The sequence below is a fragment of the Heteronotia binoei genome, chromosome 5 (assembly GCF_032191835.1).
Source record: "Heteronotia binoei isolate CCM8104 ecotype False Entrance Well chromosome 5, APGP_CSIRO_Hbin_v1, whole genome shotgun sequence".
Lineage (NCBI taxonomy): Eukaryota > Metazoa > Chordata > Lepidosauria > Squamata > Gekkonidae > Heteronotia > Heteronotia binoei.
Window position 1 is genome coordinate 125,574,572 of NC_083227.1, and position 20,802 is coordinate 125,595,373.

At 43.6% G+C, this 20,802-nt stretch overlaps 1 protein-coding gene across 2 annotated transcripts in view; it reads left to right on the forward strand.

Moving 5' to 3' along the window:
• CAMK2A (calcium/calmodulin dependent protein kinase II alpha) overlaps positions 1-20,802 on the forward strand; it is a 206,655-nt gene that overhangs the window by 35,740 nt on the left and 150,113 nt on the right. For both annotated transcript variants that reach the window (XM_060240317.1, XM_060240318.1), the window contains exon 2: positions 241-335. In XM_060240317.1, coding sequence (XP_060096300.1) covers positions 241-335 — 95 coding nt within the window. The remainder of the gene's footprint in view (positions 1-240; positions 336-20,802) is intronic.

The window sequence follows — 20,802 nt, forward strand, 5'->3', positions numbered from 1 at the left end:
GTCCATCAGTGGCTATTAGCCACAGTGTGTGTGTGTGTGTGTGTGTGTATATATATATATATATATATATTTGGCCGCTGTGTGACACAGAATGTTGGACTGGATGGGCCATTGGCCTGATCTAACATGGCTGTTCTTATGTTCTTATTCAAAGGAGTACCCTTCTGAACTCTAACAAATTAGAAAGTGCTATGTGGCTTTCTTCAGCTTAAAATTTGCATTTTTATTTCTCTCCTCCAGAGGAGCTTTCTCAATTGTCAGGAGGTGTGTGAAGGTGTTATCAGGACAAGAGTATGCTGCCAAGATAATAAACACCAAGAAACTCTCAGCTCGAGGTAGGTGCTCTTGGGTTTACAGTGCTACACAATAATGGGAAGGAATCCTTGGGCCTAGACTTCTTTGCTACCCTGACTAGCCCTTAATATAAATCCTACTGTCTTATTTCCTTTGGTGTTGCTGTTGTGATAATTAATACAGTACATGGTTGTGTATAGAGGTAAAAGTTGAGATATGTTTTTGCATATAAGAATCATTACATCACACTGTATGCTAAGTGAGGAGTATTTCTCCTTCATTATACAAACCAAGTTCCTTCTAGAGCAAATTTGCTTGGGGGGGGCACCTGAGGTGAGCACAGTTGCAAGATGAGGCTATAAGGCTTGCAGTCCCTCCTTCCCCCATGCAGTGAGCCAAGGATGGCTGCCAAGAAACCCCCTTCTTGGAAGCCCAAGACCTTGTCTTGCCTCCCCACCTTCCCAGGTTCCACTTCCCTCAACAAGGGGAAGAGGAATGAGCAGCCATGATCACAGTGGCTGGCACAGACATGCATAACAGGGGCCAAGGCATTGAGCATGCCCCTAAGGAGGCCTGGGTCAGGTCAATGGTGAGGGGGTTGGTCGCAGCTGGCAATCCCATGGTGCATCCTCCTTCAGCTGAATGCCAAGGCGAGCCCTTCCTGGAGCAGGGGCAGTGCGCACAGAGGCTACCTTATGTGTCAGAGGCTGGCTGGAAACATGTGCACCGCTGCTGGGGCAGAAGCATGCCATAATGCCCCAAGCAGCCAGAATGAGCTGTGAGAGCTGCCAGCCAGGGAGGACTAGGAGCTGCACAGCAGCCCACAGGAGGATGAGTGAGGAAGCTGGCCGCACTCCCTCCTTCCCTTGTCATCCTCACCTGGTGGAGCACCCTTGGCACCACCACCCATTTTCCCCTCACTCCCAACATTGGAGATGCAGCTTCTTGGCTTCAGACAAGACCCACTTTGGAGACCACCCTGCCTGGTGGAGACTGTCTGGGGGACTTGGAGGTGGAAGGGGACTGTGTCTGGTGGGGTCAGGAATGTTGATTTGAAGTAAAATCAGTGGGGCCAAGACCCCAGTGGCCCCACTGTAGTTATAGGCCTGGGCCTGGGCTGTTCACATGCCAGATGAGTGGTCACACCATTCATGCTTGTGCAAGGTGCATCCATGGCCTGCCCCAGCCATTCAGATGGTCCAGAAAGACACCATGGAAGTACTTCAGTGATCGGCTTTTAAAAGCAGAGTTGAGGCATCAGAAGACAAGGAAGGTGCAATTGTGTGTAAATGCACCTGTTTAGTCTTGGGGTGGGGAGCTAAAATGCCTGTCAGAATGCAGCCATGGATAGTCATTTATCTGTTTCTATGCCACCTCTCCAGAGAATCTGCCTGAAGCAGCCTACAAAATAAAACAACAAAAACATAAAAATCACGAAAACATTAATTAATAGTAGGCATTAAAAACACGCCCCCCCCCCTCCCGAGTAGGGTTGCCAAGTCAAATTCAAGAAATATCTGGGGACTTTGGGGGTGGAGCCAGGAGCAAGGGTGTGACAAGCATCATTGAACTCCAAGGGAGTTCTGGCCATCACATTTAAAGGGACAGCACACCTTTTAAAATGCCCTCCATAGGAAATAATGAAGGATAGGGGAACCTTCATTTGGGGCTCATAGAATTGGACCCCCTAGTCCCATCATTTTGAAACTTGGGGGGGGGGTATTTTGGGGAGAGGCACTGGATGCTATACTGAAAATTTGGTGCCTCTACCTCAAAACACAGCCTCCCCAGAGCCCCAGATATCAGCGGATCAATTCTCCATTATTTCCTATGGGAATAATACTCCATACAGAATAATGGAGTTCCCAGCAGACATTTCCCTCCCCCTGCTTTCTGATGACCCTGAAGAGGGGAAGGGCCTCCAAACCGGGGGATCCCCTGCCCCCACCTGGGGATTGGCAGCCCTAGCTATGCTGCTCTCTCTCTCTCTCTCTCTCTCTCTCTCTCTCTCACACACACACACACACACACACACACACACACACATACCCACCCACTTACTTGCTCTAAAATGAAAGCAAAATGAACGAAGGGGCTGTGCTTTGAAGAGCTTCTGCTACTGACCCTTCCCCATGAAGTACGGTACTTCCTGCTTCCTTCTTCCTGTTCAACTTTAAAGGCACACACACACACAGGCATTTTGAAAGGGGACCTGTTTACAGGTTTCTAAACCTACCCAAGATCTAGAGGTAAGTGGTGGCTGTGGGGGTGGGGCTTCCCCCCACCGGCCAGCTGGCTGGGGGTGGGGAGAAGCCTGTAAAACCGGGGGATCTCCCACTAGGACCTGGGGATTGGGAAGTATACCCCAAAACAATGTAATGTCTTAAACATTTCCCAGGTTCAAAAGAAAGAAAGAACATTTATAAAAAAAATCAATGCCTTAATCAAAAGCCTGGGTAAACAGAAATGATGATTATATGGTTCTTTGAATGCTTCAGTGAAGTTGAAGAAAACAAGCCGGGAGCGGGGAGGAGACAATGGCAAGTTTCCATATTGAACATTCTACTTAGAGAGCTAGTTTGGTGTAGTGGTTAAGTGCATGGATTCTTATCTGGGAGAACCGGGTTTGATTCCCCACTCCTCCACTTGCACCTGCTGGAATGGCCTCGGGTTAGCATAGCTCTGGCAGAGGTTGTCCTTGAAAGGGCAGCTGCTGTGAGAGCCCTCTCAGCCCCACCCACCTCACAGGGTGTCTGTTGTGGGGGGAGAAAATGTAAGAGATTGTAAGCCGCTCTGAGTCTCTGATTCAGAGAGAAGGGTGGGGTATAAATCTGTAATTCTTCCTCCTCTTCTTACCGATCTACTTGAGAGTTCATTACCAAGCCACAAACTGATTGCTCATGATAGAATGTGTATTATACTTCTTTTTCTTCTCTCTCCCACACTTCAATGATTGGTATCCTCTTTGTACAAAATGGAGAATCATGGCTGAGATAGTAGCTTGACAAAGGTTTTCACTTGGGCCCATAGTGGAGTCAAGATGTGAATATTTGTCTTCCTGGTCCATGCACAAAATATCAGTCAGTCAGTCAGTCACACTGCCACTATCAGCCCTTTGGCTCCTAGATAAACGGGAGAAAGCATCAAGCTTGTGTATGATAAACACAGGCGGCAGCAGCCCTGCATATAAGAGACAGAAGCCACTATCCAGTTCTTCAACAGGCATATCTGTGGTTCTGCCCGCTTAGTTATGATCCTGAATGGCTTTGGTTTTCTAAATCAGAGCAACTTTTCAATTCATAGTGGGAACAGATATCGCTATATTGATGAAGCAGTTGTTGGGTTTCAAGTATCACTGTCCCTTGCTTCCTGTAGCACAAAATCCACTTATTTCTCTAGGGGTTTATAAAGCAAGCAAATTAAAAATGTTTTCACATCAAAGGGGATATGTGACCCCAATGCTATTTTTACCAAAGAAAGCAAAGGAGAAGTATTTGCAAATAAGCATTCTGGTAGGCTTGCCAATCCCCAGGTCCCAGCAGAGGTTCTCCCTCTTTCCCAGGTTCCTTCCCGCACCCAGTCAGCTGGCCGGCGAGGGAAAGCCCCGCCCCTACAGCCGCCATGTGACTTTCCACCTCCAGAGGCTTCAGACTCTGCTTGGAAAGGCTTCCTCTTGGGATGGTGTGTCTTGTGTCTTTAAGGCTGAATGGGGGCGGGGGGAGGGAAGGCTCCCAGTGGCTGTGAAAGCAGCCCAGACCCTCTGTTGGTTACACAATCTTTTCAAAGGTCCTTAGCATAGGAAAGGTAAACTTGAACCTTTGGTTGTTCTGTGTTACTTTGAAGAAGTTGGAAGTTCAGCAACTCGTGAGCAGAGATGTCAATCCCCCGCTTCAGAGTGGTCAGAAATGGGGTGGGGGAAGAGGGAAATGTCTGCTGGGTGCTTCATTATTCCCTATGGGGATCGATTCTCATAGGGTATAATGGAGAATTGATCTGGGGGTATTTGGGGCTCTGGAGGGGCTGGTTTTTGAGATAGAGGCACCAAATTTTCAGCATAGCACCTGATGACTCTCCTCAAAATGCTCTCCAAATTTCAAAGAGATTGGCCCACAGGGTCCAATTCTATGAGCCCTGAAAGAAGGTGCCCCTATCCTTCATTATTTCTACTGTAGGGAAGGCATTTAAAAGGTGTGCTGTCCCTTTAAATGTGATGGCCAGAACTCCCTTTGGAGTTCAGTTGTGCTTGTCACAACTTTGCTTATGGCTCCACCCCCAAAGTCCCCACATATTTCTTGAATTGGACTTGGCAACCCTACATTCTGGACATTGTGAGTTTAACAAAAACTATACATCTTTTCCCCAGGATCAGGCCATTTTAGAAAAATACACTAAGTTGTGAAACCCTCAACCCCATCCACAAAACAAAGCTCAAAAGAGTACAATTAAATGGTGAGATTTCTTGGGCTAGTCTAGGGCGGGGTGGGGGTGGGGGGTGGGGAGTGTTGCAGAATATAAAGCACCTGCTATAGTTTTAGTAACAGTTCAAAAACTGAGCAGCCTTCCAACCTGGTTGTATTAGAAAATTTATTTTTAAGCACCAGAGTTCCTGGCTTCAAATCAACTTCTTTGACCCAAGAAGCCTTAAAAAATTTGACAGCTGCCGTGGGGAGGGTAGGCCACAGGTTGGGGGCCCTGAGACTCTCACTTTCGTCTCTTCTGCTGCCCTGAGGAAATTCAGGATACTAGAGAAATAGATGAAGGTATGTGTGGTATGTATGTGTGTGTATACCTCACAGGACAGAGAAAAGGAGGATGTAGATTAATAATAATAATAATCCTATGAATATGTATTCCCCCACAGTATGACCACTCTTGGAATAATTTCAATTAACTTTTCCCATTTAAATGTCTTTGTCGAAACTGGTTTAGAATGGGCTTCAGATACTGTCAGTCTTTATTAACATCATGTTTAAAAAGACCATAACATAAATTCATTAATGTGGTCATAGACTTTGTATAGACAGGCATTCTGTACCATATAGCAAAACAGAGCCGGGACTTCCACAGAGATACAGAACAAAATGTCCTTCTATAATATATGCTTCAGCCAACAATGCAATGGCCAGGGCTCAAGTCACAGTGAGCTGTCCAGGGGCAGCAGAAAACCAATCAGGTGGTAGTGAAGCCAAAGAGAGAGAACCAGATTGTGTGTAATAAACCAAGAAGGCTGCTGAGGTAATCAGAAGAAGCAAGGTGGAAAGCAGTCTGAGACCAGATCTCTGGGGTATGTGTGTGACAAAGATAATCACAACACAAGAAAGACAGAGAAATCACCTACAACTAAATCAGCTGCATCACCTACAACTAAAACAGCTGCATGAGACTGGCTGCAGAGAGAAGGTAGAAACTGGGAATGGCTCAAAATCAGAGACTGTAAATTGATAATGGTGCAAAAATATCTTGTGTGATTCACATAAAAGAAAGAGTAACTAGTCACCTAGATGGGGGACAACAAATGTTGTTTAAGAATGACTGGAAAATCAGTGTAAAAATTGCTGGGTATTAAGACCAGGGGAGCACGAAAAACCACTGGTTTGGTTTACACCGTTTGCTGGTTCTGAACAGACCTGGTTTTTTGATGATCAAAAGATCATTGATTTGTTCATGGTTGTTCAACAAGTTGTTTCACTGCATTCCCTGCAAACTATGCAGTACAGCATAAGAAACTTTTCATGCACATGTGTTCTCATGCAGCTAGATTGAGTTCTATTACCCCCCCCCCCCCAATAACTGTTCTGCTCAGCAGGCAATTGTTTAAACAGACAATTAAAATACTCAGCAATCCTACAAATCCGTCATCAATAAATGCTTCATTCCCATAAAATCCTTCTCTTCTGTGTTGGTCTAAGTAGTCCTTAGTGATGCTAATGGCTGCTGATCAGTTTGAATCAGAAGCATCTTTGTGCATGTACAGTTTTGTGAAAAACCCAATGCAGACCAGTTTGGCAGGCATTCACAGGTGCTCAACATGAACTGAACAGACAGAGCAATCAGCTCACATCTGATCACCACTTTTGAACATGGTAAGTTTGACCTCTGAACGTGTTTGCCATGCAGGACCGGATCTACATGTTTTTTGAGGGGGGGGGGCAAAATTAAAAAATGACACCCCCTTATGGGCCATTTTATCTTATGGTCCCATAGAATACAATGGACTCCATACCCAATTTGATGCCCCCCCTCTCCATTGGCGCCTGGGGCAAGCACCCCCCTTGCCCCCCCCCCCCGATCTGGCCCTGTTGCCATGATATTTGCAAAATCCCTAGTTTGACCTTGCCTGAGCTCCAGAGAACTGGTCAGTCACAGTACAGAGCATTTTAGAGGGGGAGTTTATATGGCAGTATAATGCTACATTATAGTGCTTGAGTTTTGGTTTTAAAGTGTAAGAGCTGGACAGGACAACCGGCTACTAGAAGTATTAGATGCACTTGTTAACAAGTGCAGAATTTGCTGATCACTGTTGTCCCTAGGTTGTAGCTTCAGTGTGCATATATTCCCTTGTGCATGTATTTCAGATTTGTGAAAACAAAGTAGCTTTACAAGAAGTTTCTAGTATGTTGGGAAGGAGACATATGATATAATGCACAGGGTTCCCAGCTCTGTGTTGGGAAATACCTGGAGATTTTGGGGGTGGAGCCTAAGCAAAATGGAGTTTGGGGAGAGGAGGGATTTGAGTGGGGTAGAATGCCATAGAGTCCATCTTCCAAAATGGCCATTTTCTCCAGGTTAACTGATTTCTACTGCCAGAGATCAGTTGGAATCCCAGGAGATCTCCAGCCACCATGTGGAGGTTGGCAAGTCTAAAAGGCCTCTGTTTGTATACTAAAGATCTGTGGTTGTCAACTTGCCAAGGATATTATTGGGCGGCCATGCTAAGCTTCTTTGCCCATTCACAGAGGCTGATTGTAGACTCCGAATGCTGACTGACAAAATCAAATCACATTTTTCCAAAATATGCCAAGACTTTCTGAAACTTGTAAGTTTGATTTTTTTTAATTTTCAAGAAGAAAAGGTAAAAAGGAAAATGGAAATAGAAAAGTAATAATACATCTATCAAGAAAAATAGAATACATTCTGCATGTTGCTATTTCAAATAAAAGAAAATCTCATCATGTTATTACACATTTAACCTCTCGTCACAATAAATCGTATGAAATTATATTGTAAGTCCCCACTTAAGTTATCAATTTAGCTTGTATTTCAACCATATAAATTGAAGAATATTAACAAAAGTTCACACCAGAACATTTTAAGTGTCTAGTCATACATATAACTTCTCCCAGTATTTTCTTGCTTCTTCCTTGGATTTCCCAGCAAACAATAAAGATAAGTAGTCCATCTCAGCTGCTTCCAATATTTTCCCAATCAGTTCCTGTTTCTTAGGTAGTTCTTGAAGCTTCCGTTGAGACTTTCTGAAGCTTTGCAGTTCTGCCTACCTCTGCTGTTATCACACTTGGTTAGTTAAGGCTGCAATGAGTTCATTCCACTACCATTATTTTAGCTTGAGAGCTGCAGTTATCACTTAGTCTGCCTGTGAAACTGCTGTAAGATCTGGCTCATTCTGTTACTTTGTCAAGAATGACTTAACAAGGGGAGACAAGCTGGGAGATAATGAGCCTATCACAGAGCTTTGCTACTACTTAAGCTGATTGTGTGAACTCCTCCTCATACCAGAACAAGTCAGGATCAGAAAGTATTACAATGGGCAACTACAGAAATATTAGTACATTCACAATGCTATTATTTGCTGGCTTAATGGTAAGAACCTGGAGTATTAATTCCTCCCCCCGCCGAAACAAATTTCGTATACATGGATAGAAAGGGAAGAGTAAATCTTAATAATCTTCTCCCTTTGTTCTGCCTTTCCTTTTAATTTGCATTTACTACTCTTTCCAGCTCCCTACAGGGGAAAAAAATGGTTTGACAAAGCGATAATTACTGAAGGAACATGATCAGTCTGTGTTATGCAGTAAGATTAGCAAGTTTATGGTGGCCTCTCATGATCTTAAAATCTCATCACCCTATAATAACAAAGATATGACAGTTTGTTACAAAGTTTCCTCTAAATGCAGTTTGTGACATCATTTATGTTAATTTTTACATAAGCCAAGTATGCCATTTTCAATCAGGAATCATGCACATGTACAGAGTTGTCCCCTGCCAGTTGTTCCTTTTTGAGCATTATTTTTTTTTAAATAATAAATTAAAAATAAAGACCAGCTGAAAACCTTCTCCAGTATTCTCACTACATGAAGCCAGAAAGTGGCAATACTCCTCCTCCTGTTCTGAGGTATGAATTGAAATATGGGATGGATGGCACATGATAGCAGCTATGCACAGTGGATAATTCCTTCAATTTATCATATTCCCCTATGTCTCAGTCTAACAACAGTTTAAAACCCAGCTGTAGGAGATTTAAATAGTTCTAAACTCAACTTAAGAGTGTTGCTAAGTAGGTGATAATGAACTTTTTCAGCATGACAGGGAAGAGATGATAGGTTCCCTGAAACTTTTCATAATGTCTACTTCTTTTATGCCAGTTCACAGGTGTTAACATTCCCTTTTAAAGTCTTATCCTCATGAAAAGAGTGATGTCCTAAAGTAACCAGTGAAATCTGCTTACCTGATGACATTACTGTGGTCAGATAAAGCTAATGTATTGCATTAGCTCATTTGTTTTCCATGGCATCATTCACGGCCAACTATTCTCTGGTTATAACATCACTTAAGATGTATTTGGGGGGGGAAATGGCACCATGATGAGGCAGATGGTGGGGTGCAGGAGAAACTCTTCAGCCAGAAGGAATGGGATTGCTGCTATAACAGACAGCATTGGGTAAACAGATACTGGAGAAGAGTATGTGTTGGGGGAGCACAACTGCTTGAATGTCTAAAGAGTGTGTTAATACCTTCAGACCCTTTCTGACTTAACTGACTGAAAGAGGCCTGCATTTTGCATTTTTGAACGTTCTGCATGAAATATTCTCTCCCCATACACATTCAGGTTTAACCTTTTTTTTTTTTTTAGGTAAAACCAATTTTCTTTCAGGAAGGTAGAGAAAGTGCATAAAATACTTTATATGAAAACCTAAGAAGTCCTTTTCTTTTTGTGGCTGACTGACACAAGCCCCCTTTTATCTAGCTAACTGGTTTATGTTTTCTGTTCTACCATACTTCTCCATTTCATTTACATTAGATACTGTCCCCTAACAATGGCAATGGCAAACCACCCCATAAAAAGTCTGCTGTGAAAACGTCATGATGCGACGTCAGCCCAGAGTTGGAAATGACTGGTGCTTGCACAGGGAACTACCTTTACCTTTTTATAACAGAGTGTGCAAATTGTCTGTGGAGACAGAATGAGAACTTGCCCAGTGGGGGCAGATGCACAAGACTGATTTTGGATGAACTGGAAGAAGAAGATGATGATGATATTGGATTTATATCCCGCCCTCCACTCCGAAAAGTCTCAGAGCGGCTTACAATCTTCTTTACCTTCCTCCCCCACAACAGACACCCTGTGAGGTGGGTAAGGCTGAGAGGGCTCTCACAGCAGCTGCCCTTTCAAGGACAACCTCTGCCAGAGCTATGGCTGACCCAAGGCCATTCTAGCAGGTGCAAGTGGAGGAGTGGGGAATCAAACTCGGTTCTCCCAGATAAGAGTCTGCACACTTAACCACTACACCAAACTGGCTCTCAAACTGGAGAGACACAGGGAACCAGATCCACAAGTCAGTCATGCATCCTGTTGCACCTGTTGTGGCAGGATGGTGGCTCAGTGGTAGAGCATCTGCTTGGTAAGCAGAAGGTCCCTGGTTCAATCCCTGGCATCTCCAACTAGAAAGGGTCCAGGCAAATAGGTGTGAAAAACTTCACCTTGAGACCCTGGAGAGCCACTGCCAGTCTGAGTAGGCAATACTGACTTTGATGGACCTTGGATCTGATTCAGTATAAGGCAGCTAGCTTCACATGTTCATATGGTCACCTCTTTCATTACATCCAGTATGGCTCTCAAATACTGGGATTAAAGCTTACTTACCTCCAGTATTGGAAATAGGTAAATCATAATTATCCTGATCCCTGTGGGTGAATATTTTTGTGATTGCATACCTCCTAATTTACAACAGCTAGGAAAGGAGGCACGATATGAAATATCAACCGGGGCAATTATTCTAGGTTGAGGAGTCTGTGCATCTTTTGTTTTTGTTTTAGCCTGAAGAGTTGGTCAGAATTCGTCTGACAATATGAGGCCAATGAAAGTTTAAAACAGGGGTAGTCAAACTGTGGCTTGGGAGCCACATGTGGGTCTTTCACACCTATTGTGTAGCTCTTGAGGCTCCCACTGCTCTGTTGGCTGACTTGGAAAAGACATTTCTCTCAAGCTAGCATTTGAAATTAAAGTTGCTTTCATTCTACCTCTCCCTCCCTCTTCCAATCTATTTTCCTTCCTGCCTGCCTGCCTTGTCTTGTGGCTCTCAAACAACTGACATTAATTCTATGTGGCTCTTACATTAAGTAAGTTTGGCTACCCCTGGTTTAAAACTTACAAAAGTTGTAACCAGATACAACATTCACTCAGGGCATGAAACATATTCCTTCTGGCATCAGAGGCAAGGAGGTCTAACATATTATGAAAAGTTGCTGTGGTCATTCCTCAGAGGATTCCAGATGCCTGCCTTGTGATCTGGGACACTATCTCTTGTCTCTGATAGATTAGCTTCCTCCCTGATCTGGCCTTTCTGGGCTTAGATGCAGGTCCCCTTTGGGGGTGGAGCTGAGGCTGAGGTAAAAGCCTCTGCTTTTCATGCAGGAGGTTCCAGGTTCAATCCCCTCCATCTCTAATAAAAAGGACCAGGTAGGAGGAGATGTGAGAGAGCTCACCCTGAGATTCTGGAGAGCCACTGACAGTACTGACTCTGATAAACCAATAGTCTGATTCAGTAAAAGGCAGCTGCATGTGGGTTCATATGTGCCCATGTTTCCTCAACACTTTGTCTTCAAAGTGAGTAAATGGATTTGTGCTGGGTACCAAATACAATATTGCCCTGTCCCTTGAACGGGTGTCTATCTTGTTGGACCATGTCCTCCATAAATGTTGCCTTGAGACTTGTTCTGGAGGAAAGGTGACCTATAAATGTTATAAAGAAATATAGAAAGATTGAATGGCCATGTATTTTAGGCACACAAATATTTTCCTGATTGTAATAATAATAATAATAATAATAATAATAATAATAATAATAATAATAAAATTTTATTTATATCCCGCCCTCCCCGCCAAAGCGGGCTCAGGGTGGCTAACAACATTTTCATAAAATTATACAAAGTTTAAAAACACATTAACTTTAAAACGCTCCAGTTAACCAATACAATACAAATTTCCAGGTGCTAATTCCATTTATAAATGATGGTAGAGAAGTTACCCAACAGCAGTCTCTCAGTCAACAAAGGCCATCCTGAAAAGGGTGGTCTTGCAGGCCCTGCGGAACTGGTCAAGGCACCGCAGGGCTCGCACTTCTTCCGGGAGCTGGTTCCATAGGTGTGGAGCTGCGATGGAGAAGGCCCGTGTATGAGTGTTTTGAAGTTTGGCCTCTTTTGGTCCAGGGATAGTCAGCTTGTTCTTCCCTGCTGACCTCAGTGCCCTCTGGGGTTCGTATGGGGAGAGACGGTCCCTTAGGTAGGCAGGTCCTTGGCCATATAGGGCTTTAAAGGTAATAACCAGCACTTTGTAACGAACCCGGTAAGTAACTGGCAACCAGTGCAGTTTGCGTAGCCCCGGCTGTATGTGCTCCCATTTCGGGAGCCCCAATATCAGCCTAGCTGCCGCGTTCTGCACCAGCTGCAACCTCCGGGTTCGGCACAGAGGCAGCCCCATGTAGAGGGTATTACAGTAATCCAGTCTTGAGGTGACCATTGCATGGATCACTGTTGTTAGGTCCCGGCGCTCCAGAAAGGGAGCCAACTGCTTTGCCTGCTTCAGATGGAAAAACGCCGACTTGGCAGTGGCTGCTATCTGGGCCTCCATTGATAATGAAGGCTCCAGTAGGACTCCCAAGCTCTTGACCCGGTGCGCCGCCTTCAGAGGCACACCGTCAAAAACTGGGAGAGGTATTTCCCTCCCCAGGGCGCTGCAACCCATGCAAAGGACCTCTGGCTTCGTCGGGTTCAGCTTCAGCCTTCTCAGCCTAAGCCAAGTTGCCACAACCTGCAATGCCAGGTCCAAATTCCCTGGAACGCAGTCAGGCCGGCCATCCATTAGCAGATAGAGCTGGGTGTCATCTGCATATTGGTGACACCCAAGCCCATACCTCCAGGCAATCTGGGCAAGGGGGAGCATATAGATATTAAATAGCATCGGGGAGAGAACTGCTCCTTGCGGCACCCCACAATCAAGTGTGTGCCTCTGGGACAGCTCACCCCCGATTGCCACCCTTTGTTCCCGACCTTTGAGGAAGGAGGAAAGCCATTGTAGGGCTAGCCCCCCAACCCCTATGCCGGCGAGGCGGCGGGTCAGTAGCTGATATTCGACCGTATCGAATGCAGCCGACAGATCTAATAACATCAGCACCGCCACGCCGCCTCGGTCCAGATGCTGCTGGAGGTCATCTACCAAGGCGACCAGCACTGTCTCCGTCTCATGACCTGGACGAAAGCTGGACTGGCAAGGGTCTAGGATGGAAGCGTCTAGGATTGTGTTATAAGGCAACAAGCCAAACAGGATAATCAGACGTTATTTGCCTTTAAAATCAATTATGGAAGGTATATTCTTGTGTCTTTGTCACCTCATCATTTCACTTGAATAACAGAAAAACTTCAGAAGAGTTAGCAAGAGAATATTTAGCTGAGCTTGAGATGTAATAATAAATCCCCGAGGCACTATTGACTTTGCAGATTTACCCTTGATGCTGGATTGTCTGTAGCATGTTCTCCTCATATTCATGGTAAAGTATTACAGATGAAGGACAGGATGATGAAGAAAAAACATTTCATCCAAATAAGGCAGAGAGGTATGGAGGCTGGTAGTAATGGTAATGATATAAAGAGAGTAATGAAAGTTAAGAGGAGTAAGGTCAAGTTCTCTCTGGGTCAGAGGCTTGTCTTTCATATTTTACTGTTGTAGGTGATCATGGCTGCACAATGGCTCCGAAATATATTTCATTTGTCTTCCAATTACATTAATTACATTTCTTCATCTTTGAGGATATTGAGTGTCTGGGGACAATGTGCCAGCTCCGGTGACTAAGAGTTCTCAAAGTCCTTCCACTTTAGGCTTTGGGATCCATGAAAAAGTCTTTTGGCTTCAACCTGAAAAGTAGAAATCACTGGAAGCTGCACAATCTGGACCACTGTGGCAGTGTCCTGGACACCACTCTGTCTTCCTCCAGTGAGCTCTTCAACTGCTGTATCCATATTCTCATTTATTGTGTCTCTCCTTCTCCACATCTTTTTCTCACCACAAGGTCGATTTCTTGATTCCTTCATCAGAGCTATAGGCTAGGTCTTGGTAAACTGTAATATTCTTTGATCCAGGACATTCAACAGATAATTACAATATTTGGACAAATTTTCATTTGATGTTGTTTTCCTTTGTATTAAGTTTCAAATGTTCTTCATCTCAGCTTTCTAGCTCTTTTGGCAGTGATTCCTCTCCTGTTTTCAGGATTTCCATCAATGGCTCTGTTTCAGATAAGACTCTAAAAAGCCTTTCTTCTGATACATCATTTTTAGTTGTGCTTTCATTCTTCATTACTGTCCTTCTTAACGACAAAGAAATCAGAACAAAATTACTTTCCTGCAAATAACATTTTCTTCTGTAACAAATAATTTTGTCCCCTCCAAAACTCTGCTCTGGTTCAGTCCACTCCATGAGGCCACCAAATGTGAATAATATATGTGGGTGCTCTCTATAACTGAGATAGCATTTGTGTTTTCTACTCATGTGCTGCTGCTACTAAACACAAAACATTGTGTTAAAAGGCCACTATCAAATGACCATTCTCTCTGTATTGATTTGACTTGCAGATATACTTTAAAACAGTGCTAAACTTGGATTTCTCCCTCCTTCATACCACAGACTCTAATCAGTGGCTGATTTTGGTTTCCTTTCCTTCCCTCCCATGATTCAGGCAGACTGTGCACCTATTTATTGCTTGAAGGGTGGGTTGAACATTTCTACATTAGAATTTCATTTGGTGCCTTGGCATTAAAAAAAAAAAATGGAAAACTGCTCGAGTCAAATAATCCAGGCCGGTCTTCAGCAACTCTTTATTTCTGATTTATCCAGATCGGTGACAATATAGCATATAAAGGTTTTTTATAAGATGCCCTCCCTGACATTTGTGAAAGGGTAGGGTATAAAATGTTAATTAAGTAGTGTTCACCCTTCCAAAGTGTTTAGCAGCCTGTGATATCCAGCATGTGCTACCAAACCTAACTCCACACCTGGCAAGAAAACTCAGTCAGCTATCCTCAGCCTTTTCTTTTCTGAGGCTTGTGCTTCATTCTCCTTCAGTCACCCACTTACATTAGATGCAGAGCCTACATTATAGCCTAGAGCATGCAGAGAATGGCTGGTTTTAATACATAGGGTTCCATAGGTCTCTATAGAGCTATATCAATATTACTCTACAGCAGTTTGAGAGCTGGTTTTATTTTCATTGCCATTTGCAGGAGGCTGGATTCATGATTTCCACCTCTGCATACTCCAGCACCGTAGGCTTAAGTTGCTCAGCTGTCCTTTGGGGAGCTGTTCCAGTAGCATGCCATCAATACCTATTTCCTTGTGGCAGCTAGTTTGATGTTTTTTTGTCAATATCAAGCAGACTCCATGTCAGTTAAGGAAATGTCTCTAAACACAACTTTGGGGGAGTTTGGAAGCTGACTACAAAAGCCTTCTGGCTGCGGAAGATTTATAGGTCAGAGCTATATGCTGGGAACAACTGCATTTGTGTTTCATAACTGGATGGCATTCAGTGTCGAGCATATGAAATTGAATTGAGCTTTATGTAATACATTTTGTACCCAAGGTGCCAAAACACTTTATAAAGCAATGAGTAGGAGCAGTAAGTGTGTAAGCAAACAGAGCAGCCCGTATGTGTGCAGCCGTCACTCAAACGCAGCTTTGCAACTTTCTTTATTGGAAAAAAGAAGAATTGGATGAGGAATTCAATGACTTCAATTACTCCCCTCCCCGTGTTAATTTTCAGAAGTTCCTTAACTCCCACCTGAATAATCAGAGAGATGTACTGGGGTGCTTTCTGCCGTTATCTCCACTTTATAAGGTTGTCAACTAATCTTACAAATTTGTATCATGCTATAATCTATATATTACAGCTGTACGTTTTATTTCTTTACCTACTTCATTTATAACCTGCCTTATTCCCCAGTGAGGACCCAAAGCAGCTCACAAAGTTCTCCTCTACTCCTGCCTGCAACAACCCTGGGAGAGTAGGCTAGGCATGTGTGTGATTGGCCCAAGGTCACCCAGAAAGCTTCCATGGGAGAGTGGAATTCAAACCCGGGTCTCCCAGATTGTAGTCCAGTACTATTACCACTATACCCACACTAGCCCTTGAGTTCTAGACTGTGGAACTCATGTTTCAGACTCTCTTTGGTGTCTACCTATACATAGACTTTTGACACATTTCTTACTTCTGGTTCTCTGAGTAACCATGAAGACTTGGAGAGGTAGGTAATTTGTCAACAGAGCTTACTGCATCTACTTATTTCATTCCTGGTTAAACACAATTATTTGGTATGGCTGGAAACATCCTCAGTGATTTTCAGTGGGCAGTGATACATTTTCAGTGTTTCCACTGACACATTACCACAGAGTTGAAAAAGTTCAGCAAATAGATTAGAGTTAGTCTGGGGATACTTTTTCTAAATAAAAATGTAAATGATTTCTCTCTCTTGTGTCTCAATACAATTTTTATTGTTTGCAGTTCTTTTAAAAATGTAGTACAATACAGTTAGCACTCAAGGCCATTAACATGAAATACAGTGTAATGGGAAGGATTCATTTTACTTTATCTAAAATCCGCCTTTCTCACTGGGATTGAAGGTGGTTTACACAGTGTAAATCGATACAATCAACAGGATGAGCCATCTAATAAGCAGAGTAATAGGATCAGGATTACAGTAGTCTGAAACAGAACGTAAGTATCAGGCATGATATGGTAAACAGCACAGAATGATTTTCAAACAACAAATAGTATCTAAACACAGATCATCACTGAAATAATCCTTTTGTTATGTACTGTCACTTCACCCTCCCTTCTGTACAGTCAGTCCCAAGTAGCTTCTATCACTTTACCAGATCATGGTTTATATCTCACAGCTGTCTCATGGAGACTATGTTAAATGCATGAGGAGGCTGTCACTGTGGGATGAATCATCCATGAGCAGCTCCTCACCATGAGTCCAACCCTATGCATGCTTACTTGGAAGCAAAGACTATTGAAGACAGTGGGACACTTCTGGGCAGCTATGCATAGGACTGAGATACATGCACATCAGCAGATTTTCTCTGTACCTTCTCAGATCCTCTGGTGGCGTGGAGAAAACTGCCTAAACTGTGCTATGGTAATGCAGAGATACTTCCATATTACAGCCATATACACCAGTCCTGAATTGACAAAAAGATTAGTGTGGGTGACCAGACTGCTCTCACTCAAAGGGTGTTTTTACACTGGCAGTTTGCAGCTCTCTATCACCGCACTGGAAAGTCACCTTTTACATTACTTAACGTTCTCACAACTGTTTTGCATCGTTGCTGCCCAAAGCATCTACATTTGTTTCGGTGAGATGAGTTTCGGAGCTGCTGCTGCAACGTTTTTCTCCACACTAGTTTTGATCTGGTCTTTTCTCTACAGGTGTTTCAAACTTGTATTGTAGAAGTTTTCATGCGTTTTAAAAGACTCCTCCAAAAGCCATGCAGTAATTTCCATGAGAACTGACAACACTTGAAATTTTTACATATCACTGCTTGCCTCATCTAGTAATTTAAATTTGTATTGTTTTTGCAGTGTTGACATGATTTCCAAGCAATCATATACATTTAACTAAGCACTGGTATTCTGGCTGCCCTCTGATCAGAGACACCCCCCACCCCACCCAAAATTGAAATGCTTAAATGTAAAAGGAAAATAATTAAAGTGGAACAGTGGCAGGCGATTTCAAGACTCCAAAACTCTGGATCAAACTGAATGTAAAAGCACCCAAAGAAGCATCCCGAACTGTGCACACAAAGAGGCAGAGTTAGGAAGGAAGGAATGGCTGCTGCTGGCAATGCTGTTGCTGTGGGGGTTCATCTTGACGTGTTTTCTGAAAATTCAAAGTGGGGGCGTTACCTTCAGCAAAGCTGCTAGTACTTAATTAGTGTGAATAAGAAGCCTGGAAATGGGCAAAGCTCTCCCTTTGTTTCTTCATGACACCATTATTCATCTCTCCAAAAGGTAAAGAAGAGTAAAATAAAGGAGCTACTTTCAGGCCCCCAAAATAGAACAGCACTTTGCTAGCTTCCCACACACAGCTCTGCCAATGGAACACAATTCCAAATCACAGCATTGCAGATTTTCCAGACCTGATTCCCTACTAAAATTTGCCCCTGCTCTAACTTTAGGGCCCAGATCTCATCACATCTCAAAACTAAGCAGAGTCTGCCCCGGTTAGTATTTGGATGGGAGACCTCCAAGGAAGTCCAGGGTTGCTGCACAGAGGCAGGCAATGGCAAGACATCTCTAAGCGTCTCTTGCCTTGAAAACCCTACAGAGTCACCATAAGTTGCCACCACAAGCTTTGTGCTTCTCCTAGTATTTCTGGCTAGGAACGTACACTTTCTTTTTTTTTTTCATTTTCAGTTTGTTTTGTTTTGTTTAAAAAAAGTTTCATATTCATTATTATTTACTCACTTCATTTATAGATCACTTTTCTTGTTTCTCTCTTATTCACTTACATGATTATACTCCTTGTACCCCTTGTCTTGTCTGTTTACTGTGTGGACTGGCGCAGGGGCCAGGCCACGTCAAGCAGGCAGGCAACAGGGCTGGGAGGCAGATAATGCCCCAACTTCTCCATTGCCTGAGATACCATACCTTGGCAAATTCTTGGACCTCATTTTCAAGGGCACATTGAAATTTTACATCTGACCATATCAGAAAAAGCCTCCAGGAAACTGCAGAAAGTGGGAAATAGGGGAAAGATGTTCTGCTGGTCTTCTCCTCATCCCAGGCCATGCTGGCAGCACCAGTATCACCCCAACCTTGACTGGCAGTCAAGAGAGTGATGCAATGGGGAAAAGCTTCCATGCCAATTGTATTGTCTTCTCTTTTTGTCCCTCTGGGAGAGCCAGTTTGATGTAGTGGTTAAGTGTGCGGACTCTTATCTGGGAGAACAGGGTTTGATTCAGCCCCACCCATCTCACAGGGTGTCTGTTGTGGGGGAAGAAGATAAAGGAGACTGTAAGCCGCTCTGAGATCCTGATTCAGAGAGAAGCGCGGGGTATAAATCTGCAGTCTTCTTCTTCTTCTGGCCTCCATACACTCTAAAGCACTAGTAAGTCACGAGAATAATAGATATCCAAATATTCTTCTATCTAATAGTGAAGTGTTGCCCTCATATAGATAGGCAAATCCATATAACAGGGTTAGTCACAGCTAAGATGCAGATCTCTGCAAAGATGGGGGAAACCACAAATTTACCCCCCCCCCAAAGTCCTTAAAAAGAAACCTAATTTGCTGGTATGTTTCCTCAGTTAGAAGCAATGATGGCATATCTGCAGATGTCACAAAGTTTTTTAAAAAGACTCTGGGTGACATTTGGGCTGCAATAGCAATGCAAAATATTGCTCGAAAACATGGCAGTGGCAGCCACCTGGAATAGTCAAGGAAGGTGAAGTCAGCTCTGGCTAGCATCCCTCTTCTACCCATCGCTTCCCTCTTTCTTCACTGCACTGGGTCTGGGTTACCTCCTCCCAGCCACCTGCTTTTCTGTCCTTTCAATGCAGCATCAAGATGGAGAGCTCAGCGGAGTGGGAGATAGAAGCCAAAGTGGGCAAGGGAGAGAAGATGACATGCAGGCAGGCGAAAAAAAACAAAGCAAGAAGGTAGGCAGGAGGCGGGAAGTGAAAGTAGGCAACTGAGGAACAGCTACATAGAAGCAGCAACGGGGGAGACCAACTGATGGCATTGGCTGCAGCAGGAAGGGAATAAGGAGGAAATTCCTTATGAATTCCCATTTCTTACATGTTAACCAATATTGTTAACTTTTAATACTGATTTAAATTTAATTTTTGATATAGTTATGTTAACGAACATGGTTTTCCCTTGGGTGTTTGATAATTAAAGTCCAATTGCACACCACAGATTCCTCCTCAAGTTATTTTAAAGGTCCTTGGTATTAAATTTCAGTGTGCCGCAATGGACAATCACATCAGCCTTGAACCCTGGACCGATTCTTCACTAGCCTTGTCCCGGTCTCACGCTCCTCTTCTCTGTGGAGCTTCGGTCTGATTTCACACAAGCTACCCCGGGGCTGCAACTCACTCTGCCTCTTTCATGTGGCAAGCAGAAACCGGTTTTTAGAGGATCTTGCTTGCTGTGTGAAAGAGGTGAAGCGAGTTGCAGCCCCAGGGCAGCTTGTGTAAAATTGGATGGAAACCCCACAGAGAAGAGGAACATGAGACCGGGACAAAGTTAGTAGGAAATTGGTCCTGATGAGCTGTGAAGTCTTTGGTGACCTTACTTTAATCACTCTTTATTGGTGGTGGTGTTATCTAGTTCTGAACATGGCTCCAGAATGCAGATCTTAAAAATCTGCATAATAGGGCCACATACAGACATGGATTTTTCTACAAACCTGGGGAATCCCTCAGGTTTGCAGAAATAAAAAAAAAATGCTGAGAGAGGTTTAAAATGCCAACAGAATCCTGTGGAATCAGAGTCAGCACTGTGGGGTTGCCTAGTAACCAAGGTGCAAGCACAGCAAGGCAGAAGGTTGGAGAAAAGTGACAGCAGTAATGGCTGGGAAAGAGAGGCAGTGGGGAGAAGGGAGGAAGTGGAGAAAAGCCTAAGAGAGAGCAAGTAGAAAATTGGATGGGGAAAGAAAGTGGGGGAGAGGGGAAAAACAGGCTGGGGGTAGAAAGTGGAGAAAGTAGGGGGGATAGGATTTCCTTCTCCCACAAGTCTTATGGGATGCAGCTTGTTATTATATAATCACCACCTACTGCAATCTATTGCAGAATGGCAATACTAACTATCCATGTGTCTGTAATTTATTTCGCTGAAAATCTCTACCGATACATCATACTGTTAAAACCAAAATATTAATGGACTTTTTAAAAAAAGTGTTGCTCTCTGAGTTCTTAAAACCAGTGAGGAATGCTGTCTGCATAAAATAGCATATGGGTAGGAGTTCTCAAACATCCATGTTGGCAGGCAGCTAAACTGG